The 18,092-nt window shown below is 51.4% G+C and overlaps 6 protein-coding genes across 6 annotated transcripts; 2 read left to right on the top strand and 4 right to left on the bottom strand.

The window, feature by feature from the left end:
* Nucleotides 1-544: 544 nt before the first annotated feature.
* N7459_000105 (DEAD/DEAH box helicase) lies at nucleotides 545-4,056 on the bottom strand (the record flags this gene model as incomplete). The annotated part of the gene is made up of 3 exons (XM_056939290.1): nucleotides 545-1,924; nucleotides 1,986-2,748; nucleotides 2,810-4,056. Coding segments are annotated over 3 exons (3,390 nt in total), but the record flags the coding sequence as incomplete, so codon positions are not given.
* Nucleotides 4,057-5,677: 1,621 nt separating this feature from the next.
* Nucleotides 5,678-6,597, top strand: N7459_000106 (uncharacterized protein; the record flags this gene model as incomplete). The annotated part of the gene is made up of 2 exons (XM_056939291.1): nucleotides 5,678-6,365; nucleotides 6,407-6,597. 2 exons carry the CDS (start codon nucleotides 5,678-5,680, stop codon nucleotides 6,595-6,597), a joined length of 879 nt encoding a protein of 292 aa, XP_056803571.1.
* Nucleotides 6,598-7,277: 680 nt separating this feature from the next.
* N7459_000107 (SCP2 sterol-binding domain-containing protein) lies at nucleotides 7,278-7,832 on the top strand (the record flags this gene model as incomplete). Its single annotated transcript, XM_056939292.1, has 3 exons — nucleotides 7,278-7,293; nucleotides 7,372-7,581; nucleotides 7,669-7,832. 3 exons carry the CDS (start codon nucleotides 7,278-7,280, stop codon nucleotides 7,830-7,832), a joined length of 390 nt encoding a protein of 129 aa, XP_056803572.1.
* A 202-nt stretch (nucleotides 7,833-8,034) lies between these two features.
* N7459_000108 (uncharacterized protein) lies at nucleotides 8,035-12,661 on the bottom strand (the record flags this gene model as incomplete). Its single annotated transcript, XM_056939293.1, has 4 exons — nucleotides 8,035-11,627; nucleotides 11,683-12,196; nucleotides 12,247-12,555; nucleotides 12,605-12,661. The coding sequence occupies 4 exons, from the start codon at nucleotides 12,659-12,661 to the stop codon at nucleotides 8,035-8,037; spliced, it is 4,473 nt and encodes a 1,490-aa protein (XP_056803573.1).
* A 584-nt stretch (nucleotides 12,662-13,245) lies between these two features.
* Nucleotides 13,246-14,388, bottom strand: N7459_000109 (uncharacterized protein; the record flags this gene model as incomplete). Its single annotated transcript, XM_056939294.1, has 4 exons — nucleotides 13,246-13,293; nucleotides 13,345-13,859; nucleotides 13,915-14,007; nucleotides 14,052-14,388. 4 exons carry the CDS (start codon nucleotides 14,386-14,388, stop codon nucleotides 13,246-13,248), a joined length of 993 nt encoding a protein of 330 aa, XP_056803574.1.
* A 422-nt stretch (nucleotides 14,389-14,810) lies between these two features.
* Nucleotides 14,811-17,467, bottom strand: N7459_000110 (glycoside hydrolase family 55 protein; the record flags this gene model as incomplete). The annotated part of the gene is made up of 5 exons (XM_056939295.1): nucleotides 14,811-15,192; nucleotides 15,246-15,338; nucleotides 15,394-16,579; nucleotides 16,639-17,097; nucleotides 17,155-17,467. 5 exons carry the CDS (start codon nucleotides 17,465-17,467, stop codon nucleotides 14,811-14,813), a joined length of 2,433 nt encoding a protein of 810 aa, XP_056803575.1.
* Between the last annotated feature and the right edge of the window lie 625 nt (nucleotides 17,468-18,092).

The following is an 18,092-nucleotide window of genomic DNA, read 5'->3' on the forward strand; positions in this document are numbered from 1 at the left end:
ATGGCGGTTTGAAGAAAGGACGGCACGATTATGCATTTCTTTTTTGTTTCCCCCCAACCTTAGTAGCTTAGACTCTTACCATCTAAATGTCTTTTCTCCCGGAAACGAGCACTGCGAACCAAAAGCAAGTCCTCTTTCAACAAGATCTAAACATCAAAATCTTCTCTATTCTACACTTAACGAAATAAAAGTTGTCGGGTAACTTAAACCGGCTTTGAATGCTCTTTGACTCTAGACAAAAACAAGGGGGGGGCGACAACAATCTTCTTGGACACGAACACAAGACGGTAGTAAAGGGTATAAGTGTAAAACCGAAGACGAAAAAGCAACAATGTCCCTGCGCCCCAGAACTCTACAGAACAATCACGGATCCAACTGAGACTGATGAAAGGATGCAGGCAGACCTCGAGATAGTGGGAATAGCCCAGTCAGTTATTGCCATTATACGGCATTTAGCCTTGCACGCCCTGCAGAAACCCATGTATGTTAGCAAATGATGCCCAGAGTAGGTCACAATGTCCAACGAAAGAGGGATGAAACATACAAATAAGTACGCCAGCTCCCTGGAATCGAGGCGAGACACGTTCATAGTGCCACCTTCATCGAGCGCGCCGCTAATCAACTCGCGCTTCTTATCTTGAAGCTCGACGATGCGGTCCTCGACGGTGTTCTCAATAAGTAGCCGGTGCACAAAGACTTCTTTCATCTGGCCAATGCGGTGGGCACGGTCAATAGCCTGGTCCTCCACGTAGGGATTCCAGAAGGGGTCGAACAGGACAACATGAGACGCGGCAACAAGGTTCAAGCCGGCGTTTCCGGCCTTGAGAGAGACGAGCATGACCCTACATGATGGGTCGTCGGTGAACTCCCGGACAGAGGCGTTACGATCGTTCACGTTCATGGTGCCATCGAAGCGCACGTTTTTCCAGCCGCGCCGGTTGATTGGGACTTCAAGCAGATCCAGGAGCGAGGTGAACTGGCTGAAGACGATGGTCTTCTCGCCCCTGCCGCGGTCCTCATTTGCCTGTAGGATTTCAATGGTCTTCTCGATTTTGGCACTAGGGATCCAGGTTTTCTCTAGACGGCGGAGATATTTCTTCTTCTCCCGTTTGTTCTTTTGAGCGATGACGCGCAGCTCAGCGAGGGATTTCTTTTTCGGTTTTCGGGATATTCCATCAGTGTCGGTGTCCGAGTCATACTCATCCGAGTCGGTGTCATCGGACAGGGCTTTCTCCTTAGCGGTGTCCTGTTCAGGGTGCGAGTCCGGGTCATGAGCCTTTTTGAAGGCGTTGGAGTCGGTGATCTTGAGGGGATCAACTGGGCCACGACAAGTCGAGCACTTGAACGTTCCTGAATCGTCATCATTCCTTGCTAGCACGGAGGGATTGGAGACGTTGGCAAAACATTCTGTGCAGACAGAATGCCCACAGGGAATGTAGATCACGGTGTTTTCAAAAACATCCAAGCAGATAGGGCACATAGTAGAGTCTTCGTCCGTGTTATTCTTGAGGCGATTCACCACCTCGGGTGTCAGTAATTTTGCGTTGGCAACCATATCCACTCCTTGGACATTGGCAGGTAGCTCAACATTGAATCCTTGCAGAAGAAGGGGATGGCAGCATGCCTGTCTCAGTCGCAGAAGAAGAACCAGAATATGGCTGTAATTTGCTCCCAGAGTACCAGCCCTAAGGTACTTGCTGACCTGGTTCTGAGTCTTGGAGCTGAGTGCCTGATATGTCTCGTTCTCCACTTCGCCAAAAACAACATGGACCTTCTCAGTGACTTTCGGTGGCAACTGCAGAATCGGCTGGCCGTCAATCTTGGAGGTTTTTGTACGACGTAGACAGACAGATTTTACGAGAACACGTAATTGCTGCATCGTGTGTTCATCGCTTATTCCGCTTTTGACGGGCCGAATGAAATCCTGCATTGATTAGCCAACGTCGATAATCGTGCCTAGGTGGTGGATGTTGACGTAGACTTACTCGTCTAAACTTGTCCTTGTTGTTGTACGGCCGAATCCGAAGGAACTTCAACAGAGATTGAAAATCTTCAAGCCGATTCATCATGGGCGTTCCAGTCAGACACCACCGGTAGGTGGAGTTCAACTGACAGCACGCCTTGGTCGACTTTGCTGCTGGGTTCTTGATATTCTGAGCCTCATCGACAATCACTCGGTGCCATCTACTGGCCGGAGTAAAAAGAACCGCCTTGTCCTGGAACCTCTTCACAATGCTCGCATCTTTCCCTTCGTCCTGAAGCTTCTCTGCCTGGAGCAATGCTTTATGATTGGCAGTCAGTGTGCCAAAGGTCGTGATAACGACGTCGTAGCTCTGAAGCTCTCGCCATGGGACATGACGCTGTCTGTCATGAAAAATGAACACCTTTAGCTGATGATGCCCGGGTTTGATATGCCGCTGGATCTCAAGCCTCCATTGATCCATCAAAGCTTTGGGAGCGATGATCAAACAAGGGTGTCGGCCGGGATCTGTTGGCGGATGAGCAGCCATGAGAGCAATGGTCTGAATGGTTTTCCCGAGACCCATGTCGTCTGCCAAAATACCTCCTTTGTGCTTGCTCTCCTCTTTCGCCTTGAGCCAAGCCAAGCCGACCTTTTGATGCTTCATCAATGTAGCTTTCAAGGCCCTTGGGGTTTCATTATCGTCCATTTTCGTGACATTATTGATATCTTTGATGCCGGTCAGAAGATTTCTGATATCTTCGGGGAAGTCCTTCTCTTCATAACGCCTGTAATTCAGTTGGTTAGTCAAGATACATGACCACATGGACATAAGTGATGAAGACATACTCGAAATCTATCTCGTCATTATCAAGGTCTTGCTGCTCACGAACTAGGTCTAGAGCCTTCGCGTCAAATTTTGTGTCTCGCATCCACGGAAGAGGTCTCGGAGAAAGGTTTGACAATGGATCTGAATAAGCGCCTGGAAATGACCCCGGAGGCATTCCTGGACGCATCGATAGATCCCTCTGCCAAGAATGATTTGGTAAGTTTGAAGGCACTGGGGGGGCTCTGAAAGGATAAGTAGATCGAGAGTGAAAGCGATCCGCAGATATTTCCTGAAGATCGTCGTCTCCAGAGGAAGGGAATGCAGGAGGATCAGGGAATCTATTAGGGTAAAAATGGTCTGCGGAAAAGGGATCGTAGCTAGGAGCGAAGGAAGGAGCAGAGGAAGGAGTATGAGATGGACGGAGAGACGAAAGAAAGGATGGCGGAATCGAAGGAAGGTGATTAAGAGGATCAAGATAAGTGCGCTCGGGAAGATTGGATCTTGACGGCGGATTTAAGTCACGCTCTTCCTCGCTGGGTTCGTCTTGCGCCTGCAGCATGCGGGCAAACTCCTCATCCTTACTCATCTGGTATGATGTTCGAATGGCACGCTCACTTTCCTCCTGTTCTTTTGCCATATCTTCCCTAGCCTGTGCCTCTGTGATACCTTCTAGGGATGCATTCAGCCGAATACTTTCAGGGTCTGTCATTTCAGCAAACAGTCTGCGGTTTTCATCCAGTTGTTTCTGAAGATTTTCTTCAATCTCCGCCATCCGAGACATGGATTGCGACACTGCAGCCCTTTTTGATGACTGTGGCTGAGCGGATGGGCTTGTTGAGTCGTGACGGGCTCGCTTGCGGGAGCCCTCGGGTACGGATTGAGTTGACGGCAATGGCATACTTGGTTCATCATGCTGGCTGGGTTGAGCAACAAAGGGAGAAGGCGCAGACGATGGCCAGTACGGAACAGATATGGGATCCATGGGTATAGTCGAGGTGTGAGGCGTCAGCTGGGTTGGCTCGGGGTGGGGTGGCGACGAGTTGGTTGAGGCAGGATCTTGTATAGGAGACGGCGGACTTGCTTCACCAACTAGGTGCTTGACCCTGGACTCCAATCGTTTGATGACATCGAGAGTCTCCGCAATTGCCGCCTTGTCATCAGGCCTAGCCTCCATGAGATCATCATAGATGACCCTGTGGAGCTCCAGGTCTTCAAAAACATCCTTCAATTCCATCTCGTTGGGGTCTGCCTCGTCCAAGGATGCCATTTTGGCAGATTGCTTACTCCTGGGGGTGGAGTAAGGCTATACTTCAATTGATGATCGGACGTCAGCTGTCCAGTTGAAGCCAAGGAAGAGATCCAAGCAGAGCAGATGGAATGTTCGAGAGCGCTTGATTTGATGAATAAGTTCTGCCGCAAAAGGCAGATCTCAGGTGAAGATGAATTTGATCTGTAACGTGCATCAGTTCTGGGCATCCAGGTTGCTAGTGCAAATGAGAAAGCAGTCGCCGAGGGGCAGAAAGTGACGAGGGAGAAGAACAGATCAAAATGCAATCTGGCAGATCGCGAGGTTTGATCGAATAGCATCTGTTTGCTGCGCATTCGGGCGTGGGGGGGGGGGGGGGGTTTGCGAAAACCCACCTCTTTCAGCTCAGAATGCACGCATCCACGAAGTGGACGAGCACGCGTGGCAGAGCCGGGTTGTTCGGTAATGGTAGGAGGAATGAGTGTGGCGAGTTCAATAAGCCTCAGGGTCGGATAGTCTGTTGCGCACAGCACAATATGCAGGACAGGTGTCTATTCGGCCCAGTGAGTGTCAAAGACTTCGGTGATGCGATGTCATCTTGAGCATTGCCAAGGCTGCTATAGGCTGGGGATGCGCCGTCCCTTTGGGTGCGGCTCTTGCGGCTTGCAAAGCAACTTGTCGCCACCCAGCCAGTAAGCTCTCACTCGAAAGGCTTTTTTCCAAGACCAACAAGTCGGTTCCTGAAATCCTAAATCGCCTCTTCTCCCGAGTGCCTGTGGCGCTTATCGTCACATGCCCAGCCGATAAGAACAACGCGTGGGCGCGTAGGCGGTGAGTGCAAACAGTGCAAGCACTGCAATCCTTGCAAATCCAAGGGCTGGAGATAGAAAGCCCTAGTTTCCTACTTGGGAAGTATACTCGTGCGTCATTCATTCATTACCTACAAGATATTATCGATGGGAGAATATCCATGTGCTAAACTATATAATCAGAACACTAGGAAATCTCTCGGATAACCAGGTTCAGAATCCACTACCCAACCACAGCTACCTCATCGATGAAATCCTGCCTGATGTGCCCTAGCTTGTACAACTTGGGAGGACTTGGCAGCTGCATTGGCATCAGGACGGCTGTCTGTTCCAAATCAAAGCTAGGGTATCTCGGTGACTCATAGCTTGACGTGGCTAAAAGAAGAATCATCGAATCGGGGTTAGTTAGACATACAACAAATTCCGAGGTGCAGATTAGTGAAGTTCCCAATGCATCTCCTGATCAAGCACTATAATTGAAAGGAATATATGTAGATGTAGACGGCTTGAAAGGAGCACCAACAAACCGAGTGTTATTTTATACACCCTAGACAGTATGGTGCTAGAGTGTATATCTCGCGCACAGCAACCGATGGGAAGATATATCGAAGCCTACGCTGGCACGACTCTGGAAGACAGAAGCCATTCAAGAAACCCTCCGGTGCCATTTGACAAGTCATGACCTTGTCTTATGTCGGTTAGTCTGTCGAGATCTGGCAGTTCAGTTAGCACCACTCCTACTCGCAGACATCACCATTGTGTTCCGCTGTCGGACGTTCACACGGCCATCGCGACTGGCTGCGTTAGAGCGTATCGGCCAGTACATTCAAAGCATGTCATTCAAGCTTCCGCACACGGCAGATACCTTCTTGCCGCCGATCATTGATCTTGTTACTGGCACCGAGCAGACATTTGCGTACATGCCACAGTGTCACCAAGGCTCTCTTCGGGGTTCGAAGTACGGGAGTCCAAAGATGACCGATCTGCTGATCAAACAGTATCCGCCGCTGTTCCACGCAGCCACCGACATTCCATCCTTTGTGCGTGCCATGTCATTAATGAAAAACCTGCGCCACTTGCGCATCATTTCCGAAGGTCAACCCCACAGCCATCGTTACCGCCGAAGCGTGGTCGACTATGCGCTGATATCGCTAAGGATGGCGGTTGAATTGGCCCCATTAGCCTCACTCTCAAGTCTCTCATTGCTCTCCGTTCATCCAGCAGCCGTACTCTACTTGCAGCCAAATCTAGGGTTTGGTACATCTCCCGGCTCTCGGAAGCGTTGGTCGCAAATCCGGCACCTCACCATTCATATGGCAAGCTTCCCTCACGAAGTTGAGCGGCCAACGGACCATTTTAAGCTTCTGCATGCATATCTGCAGAGCTTTCCTCGGCTCAGGAGGCTGGTCTTCCACTGGGAAGGCGAGAAGAGCCTGTCTCCATTGTCGTTGGCAACAGAGCCCGGTCTTCAAAGGTCGAGCAAGTCTCCCTTAAAACAATACGGTTTTCCACGGCTGGGTGGTCAGTCACCAAGGTCGCTAAGATTCCCTTTCCTGCAACAGATGGAGCTGGTCAATGCGACCACCGGCATTCCTTGCACGAGTGCAACTTTCAGAACATTACTTTGCGCGCAGGGACATGGGAGGAGGCACTGGCGCCGCTCACCCAACTCAGCCACAACCAGCCGCGGAAAGAGAAACAGACAGATGAAAACAGCGTCAATGTACCTATCGTGCTGAGTCCGGGGGAATAAGCCAGCAACAATTGCACCGAGTGATTGACGCCATTCAAAGACAAAACGAAGATTGCGCAGTTCGGCCACTGCTCGGGCCCGTGAGAGGATCTGGGGGAGACCGGACCACATGAAGCGAATGCTGCCATCATCGGTATTCAGTTGGCGATGACGGTTCCCAGGTTAGCACTGGGACCATGTAAGCGGGCGTTCATCTTCGAGGGGAAAACGATTGTCGTGGGGTATCGCGATGGATACCAGATTTGTGCGGCCCTTCTCAAGCCCATCAGAAGCAGAAACGGGTAAGCTCCGGTCCCGGTGGAGTCGGGAAATCCGGGGGTAAAATTGGGGACGACTGGAGCATGGCGTTGAGGTCGGGGGAAGTGGAATAGGAAAGAGTTTGATGACACGGCATGAGAGAGAGAGGGAAACTAGGCCGGTGCACGAGAGTTATGAAGGGCCCGAGTCTGATGGGGTCGAGTCAATATCCGACCACCATGGATGGGAGTCAGACCTCAGTCGTGGTGAGCCGTGAGTTGCGGTGGTTGAGTGAGCTCTCCTCGGTCGCGTGTGGAGTTGCGGGTTCACGGGTTCACGGGGCCTCGGCACGGCCGACGCCGGTTCACATGTCGCGGCGCATTTCATCATAAATAACTTTCTTTTCCTCTTCCACCTCTCCTGTTCCACCAGCATCCTCCACCATGTCTCTCAAGAAGGGTATGTCGGTCGGCGACAGTAGGCGGCGCTACGGTCGCAAAGTAATCGTCCATGCAGCGAGCTGACCAGCTTCCCCAGACTCCCACCCCTCCTCCGCCGCTTTCGACGTGATCAACCAGACACTGCAGGCCGATGCGGCCGAGCGCAAGGACGCCATCGACAAGGCTAAGGCTATCGTCGCCTTCAACATCAAGAACGGCAGCGGCGAAGAACAGAGCTGGTACCTCGACCTGAAGGACAAGGGCGAGGTTGGACACGGCGCCGCTCCCCCCAACGGCAAGGCTGATGGTGAGTTGGCCACCCTGCACTGCCTGCTTAGAAAAGAGACATGACCACCCCCTTGTAAAAAATGTACTAACTCCCCTCGAATAATAGTCACCCTCTCGCTCTCCGATAACGACTTCACCGCCCTGGTGACCGGCAAGGCCAACGCCCAGCGTCTGTTCATGGGCGGCAAGCTCAAGATCAAGGGCAACATTATGAAGGCTACGAAGATGGAGCCCGTGCTCAAGAAGGCCCAGGGAAAGGCCAAGCTGTAAATATATATACCCTTTTTTGATTACCAATCTGTACATGACCCTTCCTTCCACTTCCTCGGTGATGACTGTTCTCGGGTTTTACTACCATTCGCCTTTTGCTGTAGCGCATCCAATACACCAAGATCTTTGCTTTGAAGGAGGCTGTTGTCTATTTCAGAGTATCTGGGTTGAAGTGCACATAGGTACTTATGACCTGTAGAGCTCATAGATCCTGGACGTGACCCTGTCGTGAAACCCGCCCCTGATCCAGCGACACGAAATACTCTGCGTCCTTGACAGCTTCGATTCGGTGTGCAATCGTAATGACAGTCGAGAGTTGCAGCTCCTCGCGCACTATCTGTTGGAGCTCTAGAGAGGTTTCGTGGTCAATCGAAGCCGTGGCCTCGTCGAAAATGACAACCGGACTACGTCGGAGGACAGCACGAGTAAGAGCAATGAGCTGCCGTTGACCCTGGCTCAGATTGCGGCCTCCGGCCTCGAGATGGGTACTGAGATTCCAGCCATGTCGACCACAGAGACGTTCTAACACATCTGCGCACTGCCGATCGGAGAATTCCTCTGTGGGGTCGAGATTGAGGCGAATGCTGCCGGGGAAAAGCACGGGGTCTTGGGCAACAAACGTAACTCGAGTGCGCAGGGCTTGTGTGCTGACTTTGGCGATGTCAATCCCATCGATCACGATAGACCCCTTTTCGGGTCGAATAACGCTAAGAAGCGATACAGCCAACGTAGACTTGCCGCTACCTGTCCGGCCGATGATTGCAGTTGTAGAGCCACCGGGGATGCGGAGGGAGACATCGACTAGAGAAGGATCTAGATGGGCTGCATAGCGCAGGGTGACATTCCCGAAGGTGATATCGCTGCCGTAGGTGGGCCAGGCGGCAGGAGGATCAATAGACCCCGGTGATTCTTCTTCGATGTGGAGCAACTCATCCACTCGCTCCACGGACACAAAGTCCATTTGTAGCTGGCCATACTGCTTGCAAAGGGCATGTGTAGATTCGACAAAGTTATTCGCAGCAATGAGCACAAATGCCACAAGCCCGGGAGTCGTGTTGCTGTATAGAGCCAGGGCAGTCAGACAGAAAGTCGACAAAGCAGACAGAACTTCAAAGCGGTACATGAGCCATGATTGCAAAGACCAGTAGAAATGGTCCATTCCTTGGAATTTGTCGACCACGGAAATAACGCGACGCTGGAAGCGTTCCTCGGCCCGGAAAGCTCGAACGGTAGTCAGACCGTGCAGTAGCTCTCCAAAGTTGGATAATAGTGGGGTCAGGGATACCATTTCTAGCCGGCGGAGGCTTTGCGATGCCGGGAGGAAGTGCAAGAAGATCAGAACAAAGACCACAGTTAGGATCAATGAGAAGACGAGAAACATGGGGGTCGCGGTGGCAATGACCAGGATAGAGGAAAGCCAGGTAATGGCTTGGAATGCAATGACCTGGAACTGTTCACTGATATTGCCGTCGACCACACCGATGTCCGAGGTAAGACGGTTCATCAATCTACCCAAAGGTGTGACATCGAAGAATCGGAACGTTGCGTAACTAACTCGAACCATAACTTGCTTGAAAAGTGACTTGCCAGCCCAGTACACAACCAACAGCATCAGCAATTGTGCGATAAGCAGTGTAGCTGCCTGGAATGATATAATGGCAAAAAATGCCCATAGCCATGGGCGCACATTCTCACGGGGAGAGGGAAGGCTATCCATGGGACTGCGAGGCAACAAATATGCGTCTGCGCTTGACGCCGACACCATGAACTCGTTGCCGGGAAACCTTGTGTACCAGCTCGAGAGATTATCAGATGTCACATCCGGTTGATTGGAGGCTTCGCCCCATCCTTTGAGGAACCATGACTGTCCAACAGCGGTGAGGCGATACACAGCTAGGACAAGGATGAGAGCGAGCCACCATCGATATTTGCCCGCTCGGATATAGTTCCAATAGACTCGAGCTTTGACGCCCCATTCTGCGCGGTGCTCGTCCTCGATAAACTTGTCAGGCACTACTTCGTTTTCGAAGTCAACGTCTCCCTCTATATCGGGTTCAGAAATACTCGAAGTAAATGGCGACTCCGTTCCGTTTCCATTGATTGAATCAGATATGTCAGCGTTGTCGTGGACAGTAACTCTCCCTTCATTGATTTCAAGAACCTGACCAGCAAGTCCACGAACCAGTGAGGTACGATGCGTTACAAGAACAATCGTGCGATCCTGCATCAAAGGACCAGAGAAGCACTTTCGAACCACAAACTCGGCGGTATTGTGGTCTAGCGCTGACAAAGGATCATCCAGCAGAAGCACACGAGAGGCACTATAGACAGCCCGTGCGAGGGCCACACGGGCCTTTTGCCCACCCGAAAGACCGATGCCATTCTCACCAATGAATGTCAGATCGCCATGTTTGAACTGAGACAGATCTGGAATAAGGGCACACGCCTCCAATGTCCGCTTATAACGTTGCTCTTCGTAAGGCGCGGAGAACAAAATATTATCGCGAATACTCATACTCTGCAGCCAGGGTGTTTGTGCACAGTAGCCAATCATCTCGTTCGGAATGTGGGATGAGCCTTGCGGTTTGTCTAGTTCTCCAAGAAGAGCTTGCAAGAAGGCTGTTTTTCCTGCCCCTACCTTACCAGTAACGACAGTAAGGCCTGTGGGGATGACTGCGTTGACATCGATGAGAACAGGGGCTAGCTTCCCGGGCCAAGCGAACGAGCAAGAATCCATTTTGAAGGGCTCGGTTTCCACTGGGTCATCGGGAGGGGAATTTTCCTTGTCTGGCTCGGACATGAACTCTTCAATTCGCCCAAGGGCAATTGAAGCATTGACTAGGGCCGTGATCAAGCCTGGAATATCGCGCAGTCGAGTCTCGAGCATGGCAAATAGTTGCAGAGCTGGGAAGATGATATCGATGCGAAGCTCACGGCCAGCCAACATGGTGTAGGCATAAAGAGCAATCACGGGGAATACACCGCTAGCGAACGCATTGATAAACCGGATCATGATGCTCCACAAACTGGTGATAATCCGTAGATTTAGTTCATGTTGCCGTGCTTCCATGACCTGCCGAAGCCAATGGTCCTGCCAGCCATACCATCGGAGATGACGGATTGCTTCCACAAATTGCGAGGTGATCTGCAGACGAATATCGGTTGCTGCTCGCGTAATTCGCTGCCAGCGAAGGAGGACGCGCGCAATGACCGCATTCACACTCTGGGCTACCAACACTGCCAGAATACCGAGGAAGCAGGATGGTCCGAAAAGGGACCAAACCAGACCGACCGCAATTAAGAGACCCAGAGGCTTATCAATCAGGGAATCGACTTCCCAGAATCGCTGGGCAACTTCATAAACATCTCCGCGGAGGAGGTTGAAAATCTTTCCCACAGAGGCCACCTCTTTAGCCTTTTTGGGGTGAGGCTTGCGTCCAGTGCCGGTAAGACGGGCCCACAAGGAAGGTCTCATGGCGGATGTTTCATTCTCATTAATTGTCGTATCACGGTCAATGTCACCATTGTCTTCATTTATCAGATGATCTTTGCTTTCCATTCGCAAGCCGAGGATGTTTTTCCGCGAGAGAGCCTTCTCATAGACCATCATGACCATTTCACCCCGAGAGCGCTCATAGCATCGCCGTCCATACCAGAGATTGAGGACCTGAGACTGCGCCGCCACCAAGCGAAGCACCAAAGTGAGAAGCGCGTAGGTTAATGGCACGCGTTTTGACCGTGCTGGGTCTTGCATCGCCTGCAAAAGTTGATGGAGCAGGACTGGTGTAGAAAATTCTGGCAAAGACCATCAGTGGCGTCATTCACGATAAATGTAATATCAATCACGAACCGCAAAGCATCTGCACTACGGCAATTGCTGAAATTATCAGAACGTCGAGACCATTCGCTTTCAGTACTCGCCCAAGAACTGATCCTCGGAGCCGACGGAATCTTTCATGCAGCCGACGATGCTGAAACTCAAACCCTAGTAGCCACACGTCTGGTTCGTTTAGTTGTCTTTGTCGGCCAATCGATATCAGCGGTGCCATCCACGAGACAGTGAGGAATTGCCACAACCGAAGGTTGTCTTCTGGACTTCGAAAATCACTAGATGGCGCTTGGCCTACGGTGCTGATGTCTCCAATGAAAAGCGATGGTTGTCGAAAGGGCATAAGCAGGATCGTGGACGAAGCTGCCAATGCAGTAATCGCGGCAATGAAGCGAGCAATCACCTTGAGATTCGGAGACGCGTCTGCTTGGGTAGCCAGTAGGATCTCCACGACAAATGCGACAACAAAGAAAGCCAACAGCGAGATTGGACATGATCTTGGCCGTCTGACAGCTATCAATGCAGATGCTATGGCCTAGATCCATGTCAACCAATTGTCATTCGATGCGTACGGCGCTTACTCACCCATGATGTGACAAGCAGAAGAGCAGCTGTATCGATTCTCGGAGAAAAGCAAATGACAATCTCCGCTGTAAATCCAATGCCCGAGAAGGTAAGCAGGAATACCGTCCATTGAAGGGAGTGTTTCATTCCATCAAGTGGCAGGTCTTGACAACTGCCGTATTCCGAGATAAACGGAAGTGTCCATTTTGGACGCCAGGTTCGAAAAAGCGGGCCTAAGACATGATGCAGGGAAATGAGCAGAATGATACTGGCTGGAGCAATCGCAAGGTAAGGCAAGGCACAAGGCGACAGCCATGCATTGTCCGGGTCCTGGATTAGTTAATGCGAGGTAGTGTCGACGCAAGGGGGGTTCGCTTACCCAGAGCTGGCGACACTTGTCTTGGTCGACGTGCTGGATGAGGGGGATCTGATTCATGGCTCATCCTAACAGAAACCAGGTCAATTCCTGAGATTCATCGAGGTCAGCGTTGAATGCCATGGGTTGCCTTCGTCCCGCGGGGGCGGGGGAACAACATTCCTCCGGTCAGTCATAACTGGTATTTAGAGAAGAAACCTGAAGCCATCGTGACACCTTCAGACCCTACTGATAGAGGATCTGCGGGAGAAAATGTAGACAGATTATTGTGAATGAGAAGAGAAACGACTTTGTTAACATGGTTGCTGCGAGGCGCATGATCGAACCGCAAAAGAGCCGCAAAACCAGAGTTCCTATGCTACTCTTATCTCAGGCATAACAAGCGATCCAGCTCCGACCGCGGTCAACTACAGAGCTGCCTCTCATTCCATTCTTATGCCGTTCTATCCTTATCGCCAATATATCCAAGCTGTGTTTCAATCTAAGAGAAAGAACGAGATGCGCATACTCTATCACTCAGATGTAAACCTTCCTGTTCATGCGTAATATGCCCAGATGATGTGTGACGCTATAGGCAATCAGGAGAGTCGTATTAGTCAATCCTATTTAATTGATTATTGACTATGCTTGCCCTGGTAGAGTCCTCAAAAGATAGCAAATGCATTGGGTGGGCTTGCCACTCCCCCAATCACCTATCACGTCTGTCAATATCATGCTACTGGGAGGAGATTGACTGTACCTACTTTGAGCGGCATGCTGGACAAGAAGAAGCTATATCTCCCGGTGGCCTTGCAGTGCTCTGACAATTTCTCCAGGTCAAACATCTCTCCGATCGGCGTACCCCATCCAGCTAGCACCCACTCATGGAGATTAAACCTCTTGTCTGCATGACTCCCGCGAATCGGAGCGCGTTCAAAGCTTGGTGCGTCTCCAGCGACGGCCGCAAATTGACGCTCCCATAGCCAGCGCAGCATGCCTTCTGTTGCTTCCACTCCATTGAAATCTGGAGAAGGGCGGTTTGGGAGATCCTTTCTTTGCTGGTCCGTCAACCGATTGTAGGCTGCAGTGAATCCACTACGGATGAATAGAATGTCACCCTTCCGGAACTCGAGCTGGTGATCCTTTGCCACTTGTTTGAGACTTTCGAGAGTAATAGCTTCTGACTCTAGAGCCGAGACTGAGACGGAGTTTGAATTGGCCCAGTCCGCAAAGTCGAGAAGAACACCACGGCCAGTCATACCGCCGTGCTCGGCCACAGCTAGAAATCACAAATTAGCGAGAATTTTTATCACTACCAGGTCCATGTTCCATACTATGAAGGCCGATAACATTTGAGCTCTCAATTTCCTCGGTTGTATGTCCATTATAGAATTTCCGGGTTTCCTGATTAGCTAGCCGAGCAGCATCTGGAGTTAGTCTCAATCGCCCTTCCAGCTCAGTCTTGACGCACCATAATGTCGGAAGCCATCCCATTGAGTTGAGCCTTGGCTGTTGAAACTCAAGATATCATCGTAAATACAGTTCGGGGCTTTGAGAACCAGCTCTTGTTTGAATGGGTTGCGATTGAAGCTCGGATAAGTGGGCATGCTGAGCGGCCAGTCCAGGGAGATGCGCACTCCAGTCCGTATCTCCCTTGCGGCCTCGACGATCACCTCTGGAGTGAGCAGGTTCAATGTCCCGAGCTCATCGTTTCGTCCAAAACGACCCCACGCATTGCCCGGGGGGCCTTTAGAGTCCAGTGGGAGGGCTTCAAATGGTAGCACACTTTCTTCTGTTGTCACTGCCATATTGGTCTCGTTAGATGCGGCAAGAGGGTCTCAAATTATGCAACTGGGGATTGGGCGTGGGATACCAGCTCGATAATATAGCTGTCGGAGGAAAGCCGGCCCTCGGGATATGTTGACTCCCCGCCGCCCGGATCTCCGCCGCTCGGATTCATATCCGGCCTTCTCACCGTACACTGATCTTATTAATGGCCGCACTGCAGGGATTAAGTTGAGATATGCGATCGACTATCTCGCGATAATTAATGTCAGGGGACATTTCCAAGAAGCAATATTGGCCTAACAGTCGACTAAAGACATTTTCCATAAGCATGAATAGATTTCCAGGTTAGGAGAAATTCATATGATATAGTGAATGGCGAGAGGTATAGCCGAAATATGTACAGCAAAAAGAAAGACGAATTCAAAAGGAGAGAAGTAAAAGACTAAAGAGTGAAGTATGCAATGGTGCCACCATAGATTGCCGGGTTATCGCTGAACGTCGCCAACGAGGTGCCATTCCTGACGATCATGTTCGTGACACCGACCGTGTTGAGAGCGTAGACAGTCAGACCACTAGTCGTGCCCTCGATACTAAAGATCTCGCTTTGACAGTTTTCTGGGGTAGGGAACGTAGAGCAAGTCGTGCTGTAGTTGTTAAAGAAACTGTAGAGACCAGCCCCGTAAATGTTCAGGTTCTTGCTGTCAAGAATGCGCAGACCGAGAGAATCACAGTTTCCAGACAGACAGCTGCTGTAGTCGGGGTCCTTGAGGGTCGAATTTGTCGGATATGGACCGTTGGCCGCGTCGGGATTGGGTTGATAGTACCTGCAGGTCTTCGGTTAACCTTGAACACATCAATAATCATCGTAGGTACTCACGGCGTCTCAGTCTGGATGAAGCCCGCAACCACTGAGGCGGCCCCAGAAAATTGATACTGGTAAAGAGAGTGATGCTCGACGGAAGTTCCGTAGCTAGACAAGAGGTCAGCGATCAACCACTCCAAACATGTATCAGTTATTTACTTACAGCCAGACGGTCTGGCCTTCAACCAATAAGCCTCGACCACTATAGACAGAGATCTGCGTATTGTTTGCGCTGTCGAGATCGTGGTCCGCTGTCCACAACCAGACATTCTCTAGGTATACACCGCTGGCGCTGCTGGTGACGTGCATAGACATGTAAGCAACCTCACAAGCCGCCGAGACTGCTGCAGACGTTGAGCACTGCGCAACCTGTTGCTGCGAGCCGGTGAAGCCTCCAATACGTGTGTGGACATCCCACATGCCAGAGCCTGAACTAGCGGCCAGGTTCCACTCGACCAAGACGGCACCTGGTGTAGATCCCTCGGTGCTCAGAATCATGTCAGACCATTCGATAGAGCCGGACTCCCCAGACTTGCCAACCTGAACCACAGGAATCGGCTTGGAGATGCTCGAGAAAACGGAACCACTAGCCATGATCACAGGATATGCCTCCCCGACGATACGGGAGCCAGCAGGGACATATAGAGTGTTGGTGACCTTGTAGGTGCCCTGGTCAAAAAAGACAATCTTACCAGACGATGCTGCCGAGGTCAAGGCTGCTTGAATTGCTGACGTATCATCGGTTGAGCCGTCACCCTTAGCGCCAGCGCCCCTAATACTCACGAATGAGGCCGTGGGCGATGCCGCATATTGAGGCTTCGTCTTGGTGTAATAGTTTGAGGACCCACTGGCAAGCAAGGCACCCGGGCGCGTTGGTGCAGTGAAGGTGCCCTGGAAGTTTGTTGGTCCACTAGGAGTATACTTGTGACCCTGACCCCAAGCACCGATGGTTGTGGTGCTTGAAGACCCAGCCAGAACGGTACTGCTGGGTCCTTGAACGGCAACGGGGACGTTATCAAGAGCAATATTCTCCAGGATGAGACTGCCATTGGTCGAGGTCGAGCTTTCCCAGGCGGTGGTCACAAAGGTCGAGCAATCCGTAATGCTGCTGTCAAGAACCACGACTGATCCAACAAGCTGATTACCAGCACCACCGTTGTTGATTGAAATTCCAGTTGTGCAGTTGGTCAGTGTAACACCCTGGTATGTCCAGCCCCAGTCCCAAATCTGAGAAATACCAGTAACGGCATCAGAGATAGCCAAGCCCCGCATGGTGAATTGCTGGTTGCCAACATTGGCGCCGTACAGGCCCCCGGTGATTGTCACATCGGCCAAGAAACCGCCGGAACCTTGGAAGAGGTTAGCGTTAAACAAAAAGAAACAAGATGCAAGCTGTAGTCCGTCTTACCATTCTCAATAAAGATACCCTGATGCTGCGTTCCGGATGCAGAGCTCATCACAATCTCCACATTCTGGATACTTGACGCCTGCCCTGTCGGCCAGTGGATACCTGTTGCGGAAGAGCTAGCTGGTATGGATGTCAAGTCCAGCTTTAGGTTCCGAATCTGTCTGAAGAACACATTGGTCGAAGTCCATCCCTGATTGCCACTATTCTGGTATTGATCTCCGTCAATCAAGCCTAATCCGGTGAAGCCTGACGTCGCCTTGATGACTGGAATAGAATTTGGGTTGCCGATGAGCTGAGTGAAGTAGTAGTCAATGATAGATGTAGAAATCACGTAGGTTCCTGCTGGGAAGTATACAATCGCAGGGGTAGTGGTGGAGGTCTCGCCGCCTGCTGGGCCATAACGGCCACCATCGCTGATGGCAGCATTGATGGCCGCAGTGTCGTCGGTCACGCCATCACCTATATACGTTCGTTAGCGGCATCATTTTTGGCAATATCACCTTCAGGCATCATTACCTGCAGCACCATAGTCCTTGACATTGCGGAAGACCGTATAATTTGAGGGGTCAGTATTAAATGCAGCAATGCCTTGATGAGCGATATCAGCCAGCCAGTACGATGGGTCCGTCTCGGCCACGGAGACTTCAGTATGCACATCGACTGTCACTGCTGAGGCGGCACTTCCAACTGGTCCATTGTAGGCCGTGTATTGTGACAGAGGCTTCAAAGCGGATTGTACTAGGGCGTCTTCCTCGGGGATATCCAGTATCTGCGCTCGCGCCGCCACAAACAGAGCCAGACAAGAGACCACGGAAGCCGAATAATGCATCTTGACTTCAGCGACGACGACGACGGAAGTGGGTCGGATCGTTCGTCAAGGAGGCGACCTCTTCCTTCTTATACCCCTGATTCGTACCATTCAATAGTCTCGGGAACTAAGATCGATATACTGCATAAACGCGCATGACAATGGAGAAAAGGGGTGGAGCCCATACACTCCACAACACGCGCTCCCACACGCCCCTGGGCATCGCGACTAGTGATGAATGCCACTTCGCAATACCACTTGAGACGGCAAATAGATTGCAAGTGACCGTCCATCACAGCGTGACTGGGCCGAGGTCGTACTAGCGTATCGAGCGCTCGTTCGCTGGGCAAGAGGTTGTCACGCTCGCGATCCTGCCTCATGATCGGAGAGGGAAATAGGATTGGCATCAGCCGTGCCGATCGCGCCCCACGGGGGATCGCATCCCCTGTCGATACAGGCAGCCAGAGCCAATCGGGGCGCCGGCGAGAGCCACAGAACACCGAAGAGAATCACACCGGACCGTCGAGCGGCGCGCATCGAAAAGCTGAGGAACGTGACTAGCTGCAGAATTCATGGTCGCCACATTTGAGGGGAAATGCGACTCAGAGGTCATTCTGGGCGGTGCAGCGATAGTCATTGCCGTGGA

This window comes from Penicillium hispanicum (genome assembly GCF_028827665.1).
Source record: "Penicillium hispanicum strain IBT 35686 chromosome Unknown utg000001l_segment0_segment0, whole genome shotgun sequence".
Taxonomy (NCBI): Eukaryota; Fungi; Ascomycota; class Eurotiomycetes; order Eurotiales; family Aspergillaceae; genus Penicillium; species Penicillium hispanicum.